Source organism: Bombyx mandarina, chromosome A1 (assembly GCF_030267445.1).
Source record: "Bombyx mandarina strain Sakado chromosome A1, ASM3026744v2".
Classification (NCBI taxonomy): Eukaryota; Metazoa; Arthropoda; class Insecta; order Lepidoptera; family Bombycidae; genus Bombyx; species Bombyx mandarina.
Window position 1 is genome coordinate 8,508,089 of NC_143234.1, and position 17,458 is coordinate 8,525,546.

At 38.1% G+C, this 17,458-nt stretch overlaps 1 protein-coding gene across 1 annotated transcript in view; it reads right to left on the reverse strand.

Annotated features, from left to right (window-relative positions):
- The window catches only part of LOC114253598 (facilitated trehalose transporter Tret1), a 30,083-nt gene that overhangs the window by 1,965 nt on the left and 10,660 nt on the right, over positions 1-17,458 (reverse strand). The window contains exons 2-4 of the mRNA XM_028188539.2: positions 11,722-11,830; positions 6,610-6,745; positions 3,012-3,184 (exon numbers count right to left, since the gene is read on the reverse strand). Of these exons, the coding sequence (XP_028044340.2) occupies positions 3,012-3,184; positions 6,610-6,745; positions 11,722-11,775 (363 nt within the window). The 5' untranslated portion in view covers positions 11,776-11,830. The remainder of the gene's footprint in view (positions 1-3,011; positions 3,185-6,609; positions 6,746-11,721; positions 11,831-17,458) is intronic.

The following is a 17,458-nucleotide window of genomic DNA, read 5'->3' on the forward strand; positions in this document are numbered from 1 at the left end:
TGTTGTTGAGCGACAGAAGGTTTTAGTCGGTTCGACTCCAACATGCCTCGTCCTCCATCCCCCCAAAAAAATCTAAAAGTATTTTTATATCATCGTCCTTTTAATTTAACTTAATTTACAGTGTTTTTATCGGCCAGTTGCTAGGTCAAAAGTTGACCTGGCACTGTGGCCCTATGAACAAGGTTTTAAATGTGGTATATTTGATACCTATATTTGCCCCTGAAAGCGCTGATCGTGTACCTCATCTGATCACTGTCACATCTAGATGGTAGCAAGGGGCAAAGAAGTTTATAGCTAAGGAAGAGCTCTGAAGAGTCCTCAGCGGTAAAGCTGGCTTTGTTCTTAGCATTGCTGATGCCCATGGTCGCTAACGATCCAGAGGACCGTAGGCCTTGTCAGTCTAACATAGCAATAAAAAAGTCTACATAAACTAGTAAGTTACATATCTCCAATTAATTTAATTAGTAAAACAGAGCAGTTCGCTGCGAACATAAAAAAAAAACCTCCGTAAACATATCCCTTATAGTAACAGTATTCAAATAATATCTACAAGTAAAACCTGTTATACGAATTTTGAAAAGAATTCAATAACTACTCATAGGAGTTGACCGAATAAAAAAACGAGGAAAATGAGTCGATGGCCGATGGTGACGTTTGTTTTAAATCAAGTTTTGCGGTAGATAAATTGTTTTTTATAATACTTTTGATTTTCGACCAAACGCTAAATAAAGAGATTCGAACTCTTAGAAGATTCTCAAGAACTATGCGAATTGAAAATAAAAGTGCGTACAGTTCAAATAACGCGATGTATTCAAGAAGGAACATTGGTGTGAAGATTTCTATGATACATTCAAATTCCCTAGCAGAACCATAATGCTCTATCGCTGTATAACTGAATCGTTATATTTCTAATCATCTAAAATTCATCTTACTCTTTATCTTTACCAATTTAACAACAGACAACAAAGAGCGATAGTTAGGTGACTGGTCGAAATACTGTAAATCAGTGTTAAAAAAATCAATACTGTTTATATAGGATTGGTAAGAACGGAACGTATGAATAGAGTGTGGAACGGAGCATTAAGATGTGACTGAGAGAAAACAGTAAGAAAGGGAGAGAGAATGACAGGAAAAAGAAGATGGCGAAGACGATTCATTGAGAAAAGCGTAAAAAAAGTGTGAGATAATTTTTAACTATAGAGTGTGGAACGGAGTGTTAAGATGTGAGTGAGAGAAAACAGTAAGAAAGTGAGAGAGAATGACAGGGAAAAAGAAGATGGCGGAAACGATTCATTGAGAAAAGCGTAAAAAAAATGTGAGATAATTTTTGATTATTATAAAGGAATAGTATTATTTAATGCGCCACGTTCGCAATTCTACATTTCTAAGCCCATTACGACATTATTCTCCAATGACGAGAGTACACTTTAGATTTTCTCACTAGAGCAAACGGAGAAGACGTAATGATAGACAATTACCCTCAAATAGTTTCCAATCAAATACAGTAATTGCGAGTAACATCACGTGCATTAATAAAATGCTCGGTTGTTGATTGAGCTGTTACTCGTGAACCGATCGCAAATTAACTGAACGAATCTGTCCTGAATGATCAAATTGATTTGCATCTGCCATTGTGTAGTGAAAAATACTGGAAACGAATACCTTGTGATCAAGATGTTACGACATAAAGTTTGTACGTCACGAGAAATCGATAGTAGGGCTCGCGGTAGGTAATTTGTGGATGAAGCTGTTTACATATGAATGGATATCAAGGGTAGAAAGAACAATTAGCACAACGATAGTAAACAAGTCAGTGCAAATTTCCCTCAAAATAAAGGTTAAAATTGGTGGTACGTTTTACATTATTATGGTTTATGGTGAGGGAGACGACGGACCTAATGAAAAGTGGTTACTTAAGTACTATACATCACAACGCGAATACCGCCACTGATATTGAGAGGACGTCTTTACCTCTCAAATTTACCTTTATTAGTTACGCAAATTATATATAAGTTTTTGTTCTTCGCAGACTTCTTTTTTGTTATCATTTGTCCATAGCCAAAGTCATTCGGGGAACATGAATTAACTACTTATTCAATTAGAAAAAATGTAATTGTCTGCGAGATTTCAAACCTTGCATAGACGCATCGCTCGATGATAGTACAACAAGCGCCTTATCATTCATGCCACCCCGAATCTATTTAAAATCTATATTATAGTTAGAACGAAGAAATTTCATATAAATCAATCCGTTGCGTCCTGAGAATCTACTATTTATTGATTCTGCCGGTTGAATTGTATTTGAATATGGCTGTCACCGACATTAAAAACCGGTCAGAAGATTCTACAATATTCTACAACGATAATAATTTGCATGGCAATTCATCAAATGATATATAACCGATAAATCATTAAGGTATTTTAACCAGTATACCGGTTCGACTTTCCGTGTTACTTACATAATTTTTTTTCTCTACCTATTCGCTGGTAGCCAAAGAGGCTGTTTCAACTACGTCCTGACGGGTAGGTGAGCTCACGAGGCTCAAACCAGAGTGCTAGCTAGAGTGCTAGCTAGCAAGAGCAGTGCTTCCCAGAATCTACCACCGGATTGCAAACGCGACCCACTGAGAAGATACCGCGAGAAACTCAGTGGACTGTGTCTATGGGTTGATTTACTCGTAGCGAGCGCTATGACATGTCCTTCTTCAAACGAGGCTTGCGGAGAGTACTTTATGGTAGGCAGCGGCTTGGCTCTGCCCCTGGCATTGCTGACGTCCATGATCAACGGTAACCACTTATCATCAGGTGGGCCGTATGCTCGTCTGCCTACAAAGGCAATAAAAAAAAAAGCCCTTCGTAGCAAGCGACGGGTTCGGCGAGCACGGTAACTGATGTTTGAGGTACCTAAAACACCGTTAATGAATCGGGAGGATCCGTAATGATGTGTTTAGGGCTACAGGCGATAATTAGTCCTATTTACTTATCTATACCTAACTAGATTATCTGCTTACCTGCAATGAACGACTAATGAGGATGGTTGCCGGTCCCTTGGCCGTGATCATCAACGCCCACCCGCCCAGAGCAGGCAACGTGCTCAGCTGGTTGGTGATGCGTCTGCCCAGATGCTCCAGACTGAACGGCGCCACGATAATACCCGAGATCAGCGCCAAGCCCAGTATTGAGGCTGGAATAACGGAAACGAGAACTAAAAAAGGTTGTAGATCATCTGTACCTACATATAAATAAAATTGGAGTGTCTGTTTGTAATATTGAAATAACCGCTTTTTGCTACATGCATATGAATATATATATACGGTACATACACCAAAATAACATTTTTTACAATTTTTGTCTGTCTGTCTGTTTGTTCCGGCTAATCTCTGGAACGGCTGGACCGATTTTGACGAGACTTTCACTGATAGGTAGCTGATGATATAAGGAGTAACTTAGGCTACTTTTTTTTAAGACTAGCTTCGCCCCGCGGCTTCCCCCGCGGTACGACAATAACCGCGGGTAACATCGCGGGACTCAGCTATCAATAATAAAATTTAATGTTTCCGAAGCGAAGCGAGGGCGGGTCGCTAGTCTACACTAATATTATAAAGAGGAAAGATTTGTTTATTTGTTTGTACTGAATAGACTCCGAAACTATTGAGCCGATTTGAAAAATTCTTTCACTATTTGGAAACTACACTATTCCCGAGTGACAGAGGCTATAATCTTTTTTGAAGAAAATTGGGGATTCTTACTAAAACTTCAAGAATGTAACCCAAGATGTAAAAAAATACCTAAAATATTATCTTTATTCGAAAACTATTATATATAATAAAATAATATACTACGACTTTGCAGAACACATTTATTTACAAAAAGTGTCGTGACAGCATACGTCTAACTATTATAATTATGCCGCAATAAGTGTTCTTTTATTTAAAAAAAATATAACAACGTCAAATATCGTTGAAATTTTTGTTAAAGACCCGAGCGGAGCCGGAGCGGGCCGCTAGTCTATATATTAAAACGCGAAGCAAAAACGTTGTGCCCCTTTTTACGAAAATAGCGCGAACGGAGGAGTATCAAACGAGAGAATCTAATAAAACTACCCCCTGAAATTTTTTATAGCACACAGGATACTTTGATCTACAATAAAATGCAAACAGACACTTAGGATTTTTTAAGATTGGCGCGTAATAAAGTGAAATATGCACATGGAAGTTTTTGGCTGAGTATAGGTATTCAAAATAACTTTCATAATACATATATGAAAACATGATTTTGACCCAAATTTTCCGATCCATTAACGGTGCTTTTAGGTACCACAAGCACCGGTCACCATCCTCGTCGAACCCGTCGCTTGCGACGAAGGGCTCGACGAGCGAATTAACCCATAGACAGAGCCCACTGAGTTTCTCGCCGGATCTTCTCAGTGGGTCGCGTTTCCGATCCGGTGGTAGATACTGCGAAGCACTGCTCTTGTTAGGGTCAGTGTTAGCAATACTTCCGGTTTGAGCCCCATGAGCTCACCTACTAGTTAAGGTTACGCTGATATAGCCTCTCAAGGCTATCAGTATAGGTAGAAAGAAGAGGCCCAAAATGTCACATAGAAGATTTTAAATTTGCAGCGACGATATTTTCATGGTAGTTTGGTATTTGTGTTTGCAAAAGTCAAAGTTGAACCCAATGTCGTGTGTGTTCGTAAAACCTATAATCGAGAGAAAACTGCGTGGAACGTGACACATTTTCGTGGCAGTTTCAATGAACGTAAATCACGTGTACTTATGTGTAATTTTCGGAACACAAACTCATCATTAGCTTCGTCCAGTACAATATTTGTGATTATCGAAGTTCTTGGTTTAACATTGAATCGTGTTTCCACGGGATTTATAAATGACTTCACGTAATAATTGTGGTTTGTAAGCACTATGAAACTATCTATTTTGGTTTTTTTAATTTTTATATTGCTTATATGGGTGGACGAGCTCACAGCCCACCTGGTGTTAAGTGGTTACTGGAGCCCATAGACATCCACAACGTAAATGCACCACCCACCCTGAGATACAAGTTTCAAGTATAGTTACAACGGCTGCCCCACCCTTCAAACCGAAACGCATTACGGCTTCACGGCAGAAATAGGCAGGGTGGTGGTCAGATGATAAGCATTTATTTGGTTATTGCATGTGCCGAGAATTTTAAACTCGCATATACATACTCATTCTTAGTCATGTGGAGGGGAAAGAGTCAAAGGAAGCGCACTAGCGGACCCATCTTCATGGACATACTTGCATATGTGTGAGAGCGCATAAGAATAAATAATATGAAGTCGTCGTGGCCTAAAGGATAAGGCGTCCGGTGCATTCGTATGTAGTGATGCACCGGTGTTCGAATCCCGCAGGCGGGTACCAATTTTTCTAATGAAATACGTACTTAAAAAATGTTCACGATTGACTTCCACCGTGAAGGAATGACATCGTGTAATAAAAATCAAACCCGCAAAATTATAATTTGCGTAATTACTGGTTTTTAATTATTTATTTTTATTGCTTAGATTGGTGGACGAGTTCACAGCCCACCTGGTGTTAAGTGGTTACTGGAGCCCATAGACATCTACAACGTAAATGCGCCAACCACCTCGAGATATGAGTTCTAAGATCTCAGTATAGTTACAACGGCTACCCCACCCTTCGAACCGAAACGCATTACTGCTTCACGGCAGAAATAGGCGGGGTGGTGGTACCTACCCGTGCGGACTCCCAAGAGGACCTACCACCAGTGGTTTTACGTTGTAGATGTCTATGGGCTCTAGTAACTTAACACCAGGTGGGCTGTGAGCTCGTCCACCCATATAAGCAATTAAAAAAAAAGACTAATAAAACTAAAAAAATACGCTTTTATAGAAAAACTAAAATATAGAAAATAAAATTGAATTGCAAATAGTGTAAGAAAAAATGGCATGGTATCAGTAGTTATAAATTTTTTATGAACAGATATGAGTAGAAGGGTTATTTTGATAATATCCTGAAAAGCAACCCACGCTTTTTTTTACAATAAAATCATTTTTTCTTACACTATTTTTAATTCATATTTATTAAAATTTATTTTCTATTTTTTTGTTGGATTTTCTATAAAAGCGTATTTTGTTAGTTTTTTTTAAACTAACTATTATTTCTTTTTAATTTTTTAGTTGATTTTCAATTTATTCAATGTTTTATTTTTCAATATTTTTTTTCACGTTGAATTGCCATCGATCCTTAATAAATATACGAAATTTCGAGTTAATCTGACGTTTTGAAGGGGGTCAAAATCATGTTCAAAGATTCCGTTACATACTAACATACATACGTCTGAAGCTAATAAAAGCGTATTAAAAAGAAAGAGAATACATCAAACATACGGATCTATGGCCTCTCAGCTATTTCTGCCACGAAGATGTTGCGTGTATGAGTAACAAATAATGCTCACGATTGGACCCTCAGCTTCACATCTCCAGATGGGAGCTACTAACGCAGTTGTGTCGTCGGTATATGTCTAAAACCGGTCAGAGTTTGGCCGTTTAACTAAACTTAACTTAGCACTGTCTGGCAAAACCATCGGGATGAGCAAACCACTTACCAACCCAAGACTCGTGGTCCGGGGTGAGTTGGACTGCTGAGTCTGGCTGCCGCAGTTGCTGCAACAGGACCCCGGGATACGCGATGTTCGCTCCGGTCCCTATCATGTACATCACGACTCCGCTTACAGCCAATAGCTGGAATACGATATCAGAATTAATTTTACGCGTCCTATTGTTTTTGCTCGCAACAGATAGATGAGCAAGCAACCCAAATGGAAATATCGTAACAGTAAGTAGGTTTTGTTGCTTATTCTCCTGGGATGCCTATTCACTGGTGCTATTCCATTTACGTCCAGATGGGTAGGTAAGCTCACGGGCTCAAACTGAGACAATTACTAACACCGGCCCTAGTACTTCGCAGAATCTCTCGGACCTCTTTACTGGTGGTAGGACCTCTTGTGAGTCCGCACGGGTAAGTACCACCACTCTGCCTATTTCTGCCGAGAAGCAGTCATGTGTTTCGGTTTGAAGGGTGGGGCAGGTGTTGTAACTATACTTGATACCTTAGAACTTATATCTCAAGGAGGGTGGCACGTTTACGTTGTAGATGTCTATGGGCTCCAGTAACCACTTAACACCAGGTGAGCTGTGAGCTCGTCCACCCATCTAAGCAATAAATAAAAAAAGAATCTACTTCTGGATTGAAATCGTGACCCACTGGCAATATCCGGCGAGAAACCGGTCCGGTGAGCACGTTCTCATCCGGTTGGGTGAGCACGTGCTACTTGTTAGATATTTACGTAGTAACATTTTCTTCGAAATTTTGAAGGTTTACATCGGCCTCTGCACAGTCGCATCCATTGACATTGATATTGAATCGTTGACATTGGAGTACGTACATTCCCGATCGTGCGGACAGAATGGAAAGCAGTTGACGTCGCCCCAAACACGTCATTTCGGATCCTCCCGATCCACTAACGGTGCTTTTAGGTACCTCGAGCACCGGTCATCGTTCTCGTCGAACCCGTCGCTTGCAACGAAGGGCTCGACGAGTAAATGAACCCTCAGATACAGCCCACTGAGTTTCTCGCCGGATCTTCTCAATGGGTCGCGTTTCCGATCCGGTGGTAGATTCTGCGAAGCACGGCTCTTGCTAGGGTTCGTGTTAGCGACGTCGTCAGGTTTGAGCCCCGTGAGCTCACCTACTAGTTAATGTTACGCTGATATAGCCTCACAAGGCTCTCAGATAGGTAGGGAAAAAAAGGAGTACGCCAGAGGTCTTATGGTTTAAACTAGTTTTTTTTTTAAATTATGTTCTTTATTTCCTCGTCGCTGTTTCTGTGAAGCTACGATAAATCGCGATAAAGCGACAGGTTTAGAAACGTTAAGATCAAACCGGTTGTATTAGTTCTAGGATTAGTTACAATGCGTCTTCTCGTTTAAGTCGATTATGGGTTTTTTCAATAGTGTAATTACTATACATACCCGGTGGTCCGATCGTGTTTTTTTTTCCTACTTAGCTGAGAGCCTTGAGAGGCTATATCAGCGTAGCCTTAACTAACTAGTAGGTGAGCTCATGGGGCTCAAACCTGACGACGTTGCTAACACGAACCCTAGCAAAAGCCGTGCTCCGCAGAATCTACCACTGGATCGAAAACGCGACCCACTGAGAAGATGCGGCGGAAAAAAAAAGTGGGTTGTGTCTGAGGGTCGATCGTGTATATTTCGCCCGAGCAATGACTTCTGCTAAAACCTGTCCGTGCGTGCACAAGAAAAAACCTTACCAGTACTAACCAGCGGGAACCTTTTTGAGTTCTTACAGTATTGAATGAATCTTTAGTTCATTGCTTAGATGGGTGAATGAGTTCACGGCACACTTAGTGTGAAGTGGTTACGTGACCACTGATAGAAAGCAACAGCGTAAATGTCGCCACGCACTTTAAGACATGAGTTTTATATCTCTGTTTTATAATAACAACGGTTGTCCCATCGTTCAAGCTGCAAAGCGTTATGATGCATGATAGAAACAGGCAGGATGAGAGTAGCTTGCATTATTCTTATAGATTTCCAGTAGATTACAGAATTTTGGAAGTCATACGACTTGCTCTTTTGTTGGAGAAGCGAGAACTTTTTTTTGATTGGTCGACGAGCTCACAGCCCACCTGTTGTTAAGTGGTTACTGGAGCCCATAGACATCTACAACGTAAATGCGCCACCCATCTTGAGATATAAGTTCGAAGGTCTCAAGTATAGTTACAACGGCTGACCTACCCTTCAAATCGAAACGCATTACTGCTTCACGGCAGAAATAGGCAGGGTGGTGGTACCTACATGTGTGGACACACAAGAAGTCCTACCACCAGTAAAACCACCACGCGATTTTCTGGTCGTTAATCCTTAAGCTGACATCGGGGGAGCCCGAAGACATTCTCAGAGATTAGTTTCCCCCTCCAGCCCTTGTATAGCGGCGGCATATTTATAAAGAGAGAATAGTTCTTAGTTACGCCCTGCCACCTACGATGCAGCTCGTAGAATTTGAAAACGGTGGCCTCAGGGGCCTTATCAAGAAATAAAAATGCATCGGATAGTCACTCAAGAAGAGAAAATGAAGAAGAGTATTAACCAACAACCACATTGGCATAGAGCACTTGCAACGGACGACACTTTTTCTGCCAACATATATAATATATGTAGCCTCTATATAATTTATGTCATAAACCTTAAAAGAGGTTAATATCTTATAAAGGTGACATAAATGGTAATTTGAATATTGAAACATTAGAAGAAGGAACATTAGAAATTATTAAACAATTTTTTGAATATTGAAATATAAAAAACATAAAAACTGGTGAAGCAATAGCTTTAAATGTTGTTTCTCTTTATAGAACAACTCAGTTTGTGCTATAGTTTTACTGGGCTAAACTTTATTTTGCTGTGAATAAAATAGTACATTATATATATATCCAGCAAATTCATCACTTCTGTCCTATTATCCAGAGAGCTTTAGTCCGGGCAGAAGGGGGTTCCCCGAAGTCCGAACCGCGCCCCCCTAAGGGGCCGCGAGAACCCCACGAGCCTTTATTAGATCTAAGCGATAAGTAGACACTTAAACTTTTTTTTCTTCTATAATTATCTGCAATCGGCTATATAGTCATAATCAGATTTGGTCCAAGGGGTTCGTGTTGTGGATGACATTACATTAAATATCATCAATTATAGCAGTACTCTTCGGTCTAAGTCTAAAATTTGCCATCTTTTTAAACGTTTCATATCTCTAGTTGTGTCTAGCAGGCACCTTGCCGATTCATTTGAGTGCTCATTTAGTCTTTCTTTGTATCTCTTGCTGTTCTTGGTGACTTCCTCTCTAACAGTCGGCATTTCTAAGTATTCGTGAAACTCACTATTTCTTACAAACCAATGACCGTTTGAGATAGTTCTAGGAGCAATGTTCTGGAATCTCTGTAAGATCTCGATATTCGAGTTGCTAGCGGAACCCCTTAGCGAAGACACTTGAGCTGAAATCTATATAAAAATGAATTGCTGTTCGTTAGTCTCGCTAAAAGTCGAGAACGGCTGGACCGATTTAGCTAATTTTGGTTTTGAATTATTTGTGAAAGTCCAGAGAAGGTTTAAAAGGTAGATAAATATGAAAATGCTCGGAAACAAATAAAAATAACAATTTTGTTTATCCTTTGATGTGTCCTCCGTCGGACGGATTCCTTTTGTTTGTTTTAAGTTTATTTTATACAAAAGCTAAAGTCTTTTGTTTATCGATTGAGGCACTACGAAGTCTGCCGGGTCAGCTAGTAAAATAATATAATAACATAATAAAGTTGACATTGAAGTTGATTGCAAATCCGTGCTCGAACTAATACCTTATAACAGCACTATGATTGTCGTATAATGAATGCTGACACACGTCTTTAGAAAAATACATTGTATTTTAAATTGTTAGGTAACGTATCGATTATTTCCGTGTTATAGAACATCGGGGACCAGTAAGTACTAAGGTGATCCGGAAAAAGGTTAAGGAAGCGTGTGTTGCAGGAAACTAGATGACTCGAAGGACCATTAATCATAGCGTTTTGTTTTATTATTTTATTTATTCAATAGTATAGGACAGAAGCAATGTACTAATAATGTTAATAGAATACTTCCAGAAGCTTCATTTGACTTAGGTTTAAATTTTTCGATCTTTACCAAGTTCTGCTTCGTATTTTTGTTTCTCTGCCTAATCGCCTGTATGTAGGCAGCGGCTTGGCTCTGCCCCTGGCATTGCTGAAGTCCTTGGGGACAGTAACCACTCACCATCAGGTGGGCCGTACGCTCGTCTGCCTACAAGGGCTACAAAAAATAAAAAAAGCCTAGGGATCTAGTCCAGCTACGCCAGAACGGGCGATTTCACTTTCTGTTAAGACGCTTTGAATAGCTGGGTAAATATTCAAAGTCGTATTGGCCCAAAAATATTAATGCCTTAACGTACCTACGCAAATTGTGTTATTATTACTATCGCTATCGTATTATTAGTACTGTCCGTATTATTCTTGAACGGCGCAAGGTTCTCAGCTAAGTTGCTAAAAAAAAACTTATTGTTGCCTTTATTCTACTATCAATCAGCATGTCCACTTTTTTCATTCAGGCATATCATACGTTTCACGTATCATCCTTTTTCTTCTTTAGTTTTTGGCTCCGGCTCGGTTTGTGCATTAGCCAGCGTCAAGCAATAAGATTTTCATGATTCGCTGTTTTAATTATTTACAGTTTACGAATAATAAAAAACGAAGGAAACTTAATAAATTGGCATGAAATTAAATGAAATGAGATGAGATGATATGGGATGAAATGTAACCTCAGTAAAATGGTGGTCATTTACTGAGACTTTTTCAGTGGACTTTTTGGAGGACTCCGAGAAGTTACGTTCAGCGGCTTTGTTTCATTTTCCCACATTTGTGCACTTTAACAAATACTAAACAGTTAATAAACCACCGTTATTACACATTTAAACCCGAAGAAACACAAAATGGACAAAATAAAATAAACCACAAAACCTCACTCCTCGCGTTCCCGCCAAAAAGTCATAGTTATAGTCTGTAACCTATATATCCCATATATCCTCCTTCAAACAGCGCATCCAGATCTCTTTGGGACGACGCTAAAAAAAAAACAAATACCTGTCTAAAAAACGGCGTTAAGCTGTGTTCGTGACAAATAACTTCGTCGGCCATCTTGATTTCGACAAAATATGTTTTCCTTAGTTTTTTTTACTACGTCTTTTTGAAGCTGAAACAAAAAAAAAACAAGATAAATTATCATTACAAATAACATTAACATCAGCATGGAACATAATTGAAAAAATGTATATGTATTTTGTAAATTGTAAATGTTTTTAGTTTTGCCTTTTAGTGGATTTTCGCATCTCTCACGAGAATAATGTTGGTATAATTGTGCTGAAACAGAACTTTTTTGAGTGCCTCGTAGAGAATACTCCAAGCTACGTACTTTCGATAATATACTTCGGGGCCTTTTTTTTTTCCTACCTCAGCTCAGAGCCTTGAGGGGTTTTTTCAGCGTAAACTTAACTAGTAGGTGAGCTCACGGGGCTCAAACCTGACGACGTTGCTAACACGAACCCTAGTAAGAGCCGTGCTTCGCAGAATCTACCACCGGATCGGAAACGCGACCCATTGAGAAGATCCGGCGTGAGACTCAGCGGGCTGTGTCTGTGGGTTAATTTACTAGAACGATGCCGGTGATTCAGGTACATAAAAGCACCGTTAGTGGATCGGGAGGATCGAAAACGATGTGTTTTGGGCGACGTCGACACTGCTTTCTATTCTGTCCGCAGGATCAGGAATGCTTCGGGCCCAATCGCTAGCCATGAATCGCCACTTACAAGAATAGAAGGTACCTATTTCATTTATAATTGAAGACATGACGATGAAGGGGATATCATGCAATTTGTTAATTTTGAGAAAACGGCCAAAAACTTTTGTTATTTGTACTTTTTTTTGTCATAGCTCCTTCATCACACGAAATTTCTAAAAATAGCCTTTAAACCCAGAGTTTTAAGGTCTAATATGATTTATAGTTACATAACACCTTCATTCGATGTAAAAACTCAAAAATCTAAAAAATTGTACTTAATCCCTTCATCCACTCATGTTTTCAATTAATATTCCAACAGTACATAATAGTAACTCATTGTTTATTGCCATTCAATGTCTCACAAATAATTTTCTATCTCAATATGAGATTGGTATTTTTAATTGCATATTGTCTGAAAGTAAACTACGCAATACAATTGCATACACGTATTCATAATTACAATTTAACTACTATCTACGTTACCCGCGACTTCACTCGCGGTAATGTCAATTCATAAATAATTTTCTATCTCAATATGAGATTGGTATTTTTAATTGCATATTGTCTGAAAGTAAACTACGCAATAAAATTGCATACACGTATTCATAATTACAATTTAACTAGTTTCTACGTTACCGGCGACTTCACTCGCGGTAATGTAAATTCACAAATAAAATTTTGCATCTCAAATTGAGATTGGTATTTTTAATTGCATATTGTCTGAAGCACACTACGCCATTCAATTAATTATCATATAACTAGCTGACCCGGTAGACTTCGCAGTGCCTCAATCGATAAATAAAAGACAAACTTTTGTATAAAATAAACTTAAAACAAAAAAAGGAAAAACAAAATTTTTATTTTTATTTAATTCCGAGCATTTTCATATTTATCTACCTTTTAAGCCTTCTCTGGACTTCCACGAATAATTCAAGACCAAAATTAGCCAAATCGGTACAGCTGTTCTCGAGTTTTAGCGAGACTAACGAACAGCAATTCATTTATGTATGCATAGATAGATAAAGAATAAAGATAAAGATAATATTATACATATCCATAATTACAATTTAACTAGTTTCTACATTACTGCGAGTGAAGTCGCGTAGATAATAAAGCTCTCTTTTGCATGGTTAAAATTACTAGGCGTAATGTAATATACGTTATGGTATGTTCTTTACTGCAATTCCGAACGTGTATGCCAAATTTCATGGTGATCGATTGAATACTTAACATGTGAAAGCGTGACATACAAACGAACTCACTTTCGCATTTACATTGTTGGATAATGGTTTTGGATAAACAAATATGAATAATCTCTAAAAAACAACAGAGTAATGACATTTGAGTTTAGTAACAAAAATACACACTGTATAGACGCTGGAAGGGTTACCAGATTCGTTTTTCTAAATCCAGTAAATAATAATAATAATAATAATAATAATAAAGGTATGATTGAGGTTAGAGCCTATTATTGCGGTAGACGGCTCCTAATACAGAGGGTCAGGAATTATATTTATTAAGTTCCAAACATATAATATTTATTAAATAATATATTCATATTCATTGACCACTTTTGATGCTCTGAGCTGCTTTGATTCTCTTGCTATTATAAGGACAGGTTTGAAGGTATAATTTATTTTATAGTGACATCGGCGACCGTCTTTTTAAACTTGTAAAACTATTCAATGTCAAATATGTTTTATTAAATATTAAGAAACGAGCTCGGTGGCCTGGAGGACGCGGGCTAGAGATTACGTCCTTGCATGATATTTACATACCTACAGCCATCAAATATTTATGTATAACTAGAGGTCCCGCAGTAGTCGAAATTCGACTATAATTAATTGGAATTGTAAGTTTGTACACTATTATGATTGTATTTTATACTTCTATAATCACAAATTTCGCCAAGACTACACTATAAAAAATATTAACAAAGACAAACCATATTTAACCTATTCTCAATTTGACAACAGACGTCAAGAACAAAGGTTTGACAATAAATTACTATTTGCATGCGTGTGTGCATCAAATACATGGTATGTAGTGTGTGTAATGTTTTTCTTTATTGATTTAATGTATCTTTTTGCATTATTTTAAAAAAATATTAGCATTTTGCACTTCTTCTCTATATTATCTATAAGTGTGGAAAATTTCATACTCCTCCGTCCGCGCAATTTTCGTAAAAAGGGATACAAAGTTTTTGCTTCACGTATTAATATATAGATATTGCTATATTTGCAAATGTTATGACGTAAAGAAGCACTTGTTTGCTTCAAACGATACCGGAGAATTAATGGCAGGCCGGTTTGCGGCCACAGATAGGTTCCATCAGAATCGTCATGCATTTGAACAGGTGCTAATGTCTTACAACTATCTCTCTGTATCGGTGAAGTGGTTCACGATGGTCTTGATGACTTCTGTAACCACGCAAAATCAGATTAGCCGAGAGTGGGGACCCACATAAGTCACAAATTACAACTTTAGACGGTAATTAGCATTACATACTTCTTCTTTTCGAGTCCACAGGCATGTTTACTGGTGGTAGGACATCTTGTGAGTCCGCGCGGGTGGGTACCACCACCCTTCCTATTTCTGCCGTAAAGCAGTAATGCGTTTCGGTTTGAAGGGTGGGGCAGCCGCTGTAACTATACTGAGATCTTAGAACTTATATCTTAAGGTGGGTGGCGCATTTACGTTGTAGATGTCTATGGGCCAGTAAACACTTAGCACCAGGTGGGTGGTGAGCTCATCCACCCATCTAAGCAATAAAAAAAATACGAATAAAAAAAACATTTCAATTTTTTGACAACTACAAATTGTTCTAATCTGCTAAAAAAAAATTACCTAATGACATTATAGATAATGGATCTGAGATAATAGTTGACCCTGTCCGTCGATATCGCTTTTAACATTTGCTTCGGTGCGACTCTCCGAGCTAATAAAATTTACATTCAATTCTTAAGTCGGTTTTCAAGTTTTTTTTAGATTAGAATATACAAATACGTTAGTTAGTGACTTTAACATATACTAAACCTCTACTCCGGGTGTTTGTTTTTTTTTTTTTCCTACCTAAGCTGATAGCCTTGAGAGGCTATTTCAGCATAACCGTGGCTAGTAGGTGAGCTCACGGGACTCAAACCTGACGACAGGGTGTTTGTACTTATTTTGGTTCTTTCTTATACGTAAGAAGATAAAATTATAGTCTATTAAAATTTGGTTGTTATTTTTAACGTAAATTATTTGTATTTTATCAGGCTGGCAATAATAGTGTTACGCGCTAAAATTATTACGCAGATTATAATATGATTTAATACTAAAACTTAGTAGATATAAAAGAAACACTTTTAAATAGCAAACCGAGCTAACAATGAACTACACCTATTTAATTGTTATCTATTGATGATGGTCAAGATTATTAAGTTTACGTATTAAAGTTTCAAGTTAATCAGTGTGCTTAGTGCGAGTTTTTTAACGTTCTCGATAGCGTAAAAGTTAACTCAATTTTGAATGGCGTTGGAACGTTTGCCGCTAGGGGCGCTGTTCCAAATGTATACAAATTATAGTTAACTTTTACGCTAACGAGAACGTTAAAAAACTCGCACTAAGCACACAGACGTATCGATGTTGGTGAAAATTATTTTCAACAACTACATACCTACGTTATATACTTACATGCAGCGCCAAGAGCTGTCTGCGTTACATACATACCGTTGCCGGCTCTTAAATTCTAGAAATTTGCAAACACCGTCTTATTTACATTCTTTACCATCTCATTATTTTTGTAGTAACAGCAAATGATTCCGCTTTTTTTTTATTCACTACCGCTGGTAACCTAAAAGCTCGCGGGCCTTCCTGAGAGAATTTGCTAACACTAGCCCTAGTAAGAGCAGTGCTTCGCAGAATCTATCATTGCATCGGAATCCGGCGAGAAACTCAGCAGGATTTCATAAATATATTTCGCAAACACATATTTAATTATAGGCGACCACCATTCCGAGAGGCACCATTCCGGCATACAAAAAGATCACAATAATATTATTACGAATTCGTAAATGAATTAGCTCATCGAAATCTTGGGTTATTTATAAGTTCAATTACCGAAAACGCATCGATACGTGCACAATCTAGCATAGCAGCGACCAAAGATCACATACGTGCTGTATTAAGCATGATTCTCATTTCAACGTTGTTATTGTATATACTTTCGGCAGACAATGCATTCGGAGATAAATAACGAACGACTGAATCAAAATATAGAAAAGAAAAACTGTGGAAATTACACAAATATACCTATATATTACCATAATAATTAATAACCGTTAATGTAATATATGTTTTTATTTATTTATTGCTTAGATGGGCGGACGAGTTCACAGCCCACCTGGTGTTAAGTGGTTACTGGAGCCCATGGACATATAGAACGTAAATGTGCCACCCACCTTGAGATATAAGTTCTAAGATCTCAGTATAGTTACAACGGCTGTCCCATTCTTCAAACCGAAACGCATTACTGCTTCACGGCAGAAATAAGCAGGGCGGTGGTACCTACCCGCGCGGACTCACAACAGGTCCTACCACCAGTAAAATGTGTAAGCCTAAGTTACTCCTTATATCATCAGCTACCTATCAGTGAAAGTTTCGTCGAAATCGGTCCAGCCGTTCCAGAGATTGGCCGGAACAAACAGTCAGACAGACACAAAAATTGTAAAAAATGTTATTTTGGTATGTACGGTACATTTATATTATTAGGGAGTGATTAGGGATATAGCCTAGTAAAATAGCACAAACGGAGTTGCTCTATAAAGAGAAACAACATTTAAAGCTATTGCTTCACCAGTTTTTATGTTTATTATATTTCAATATTCAAAAGTGTTTTTAAAATTTTCTAATGTTCCTTCTTCTAATGTTTCAATATTCAAATTACCATTTATGTCACCTTTATAACATATTAACCTCTTTTGAGATGTAGAGGTTACATGCACATAGTAAAAAGCGGTTATGTCAATATAACAAAAACAGACACTCCAATTTTATTCATAT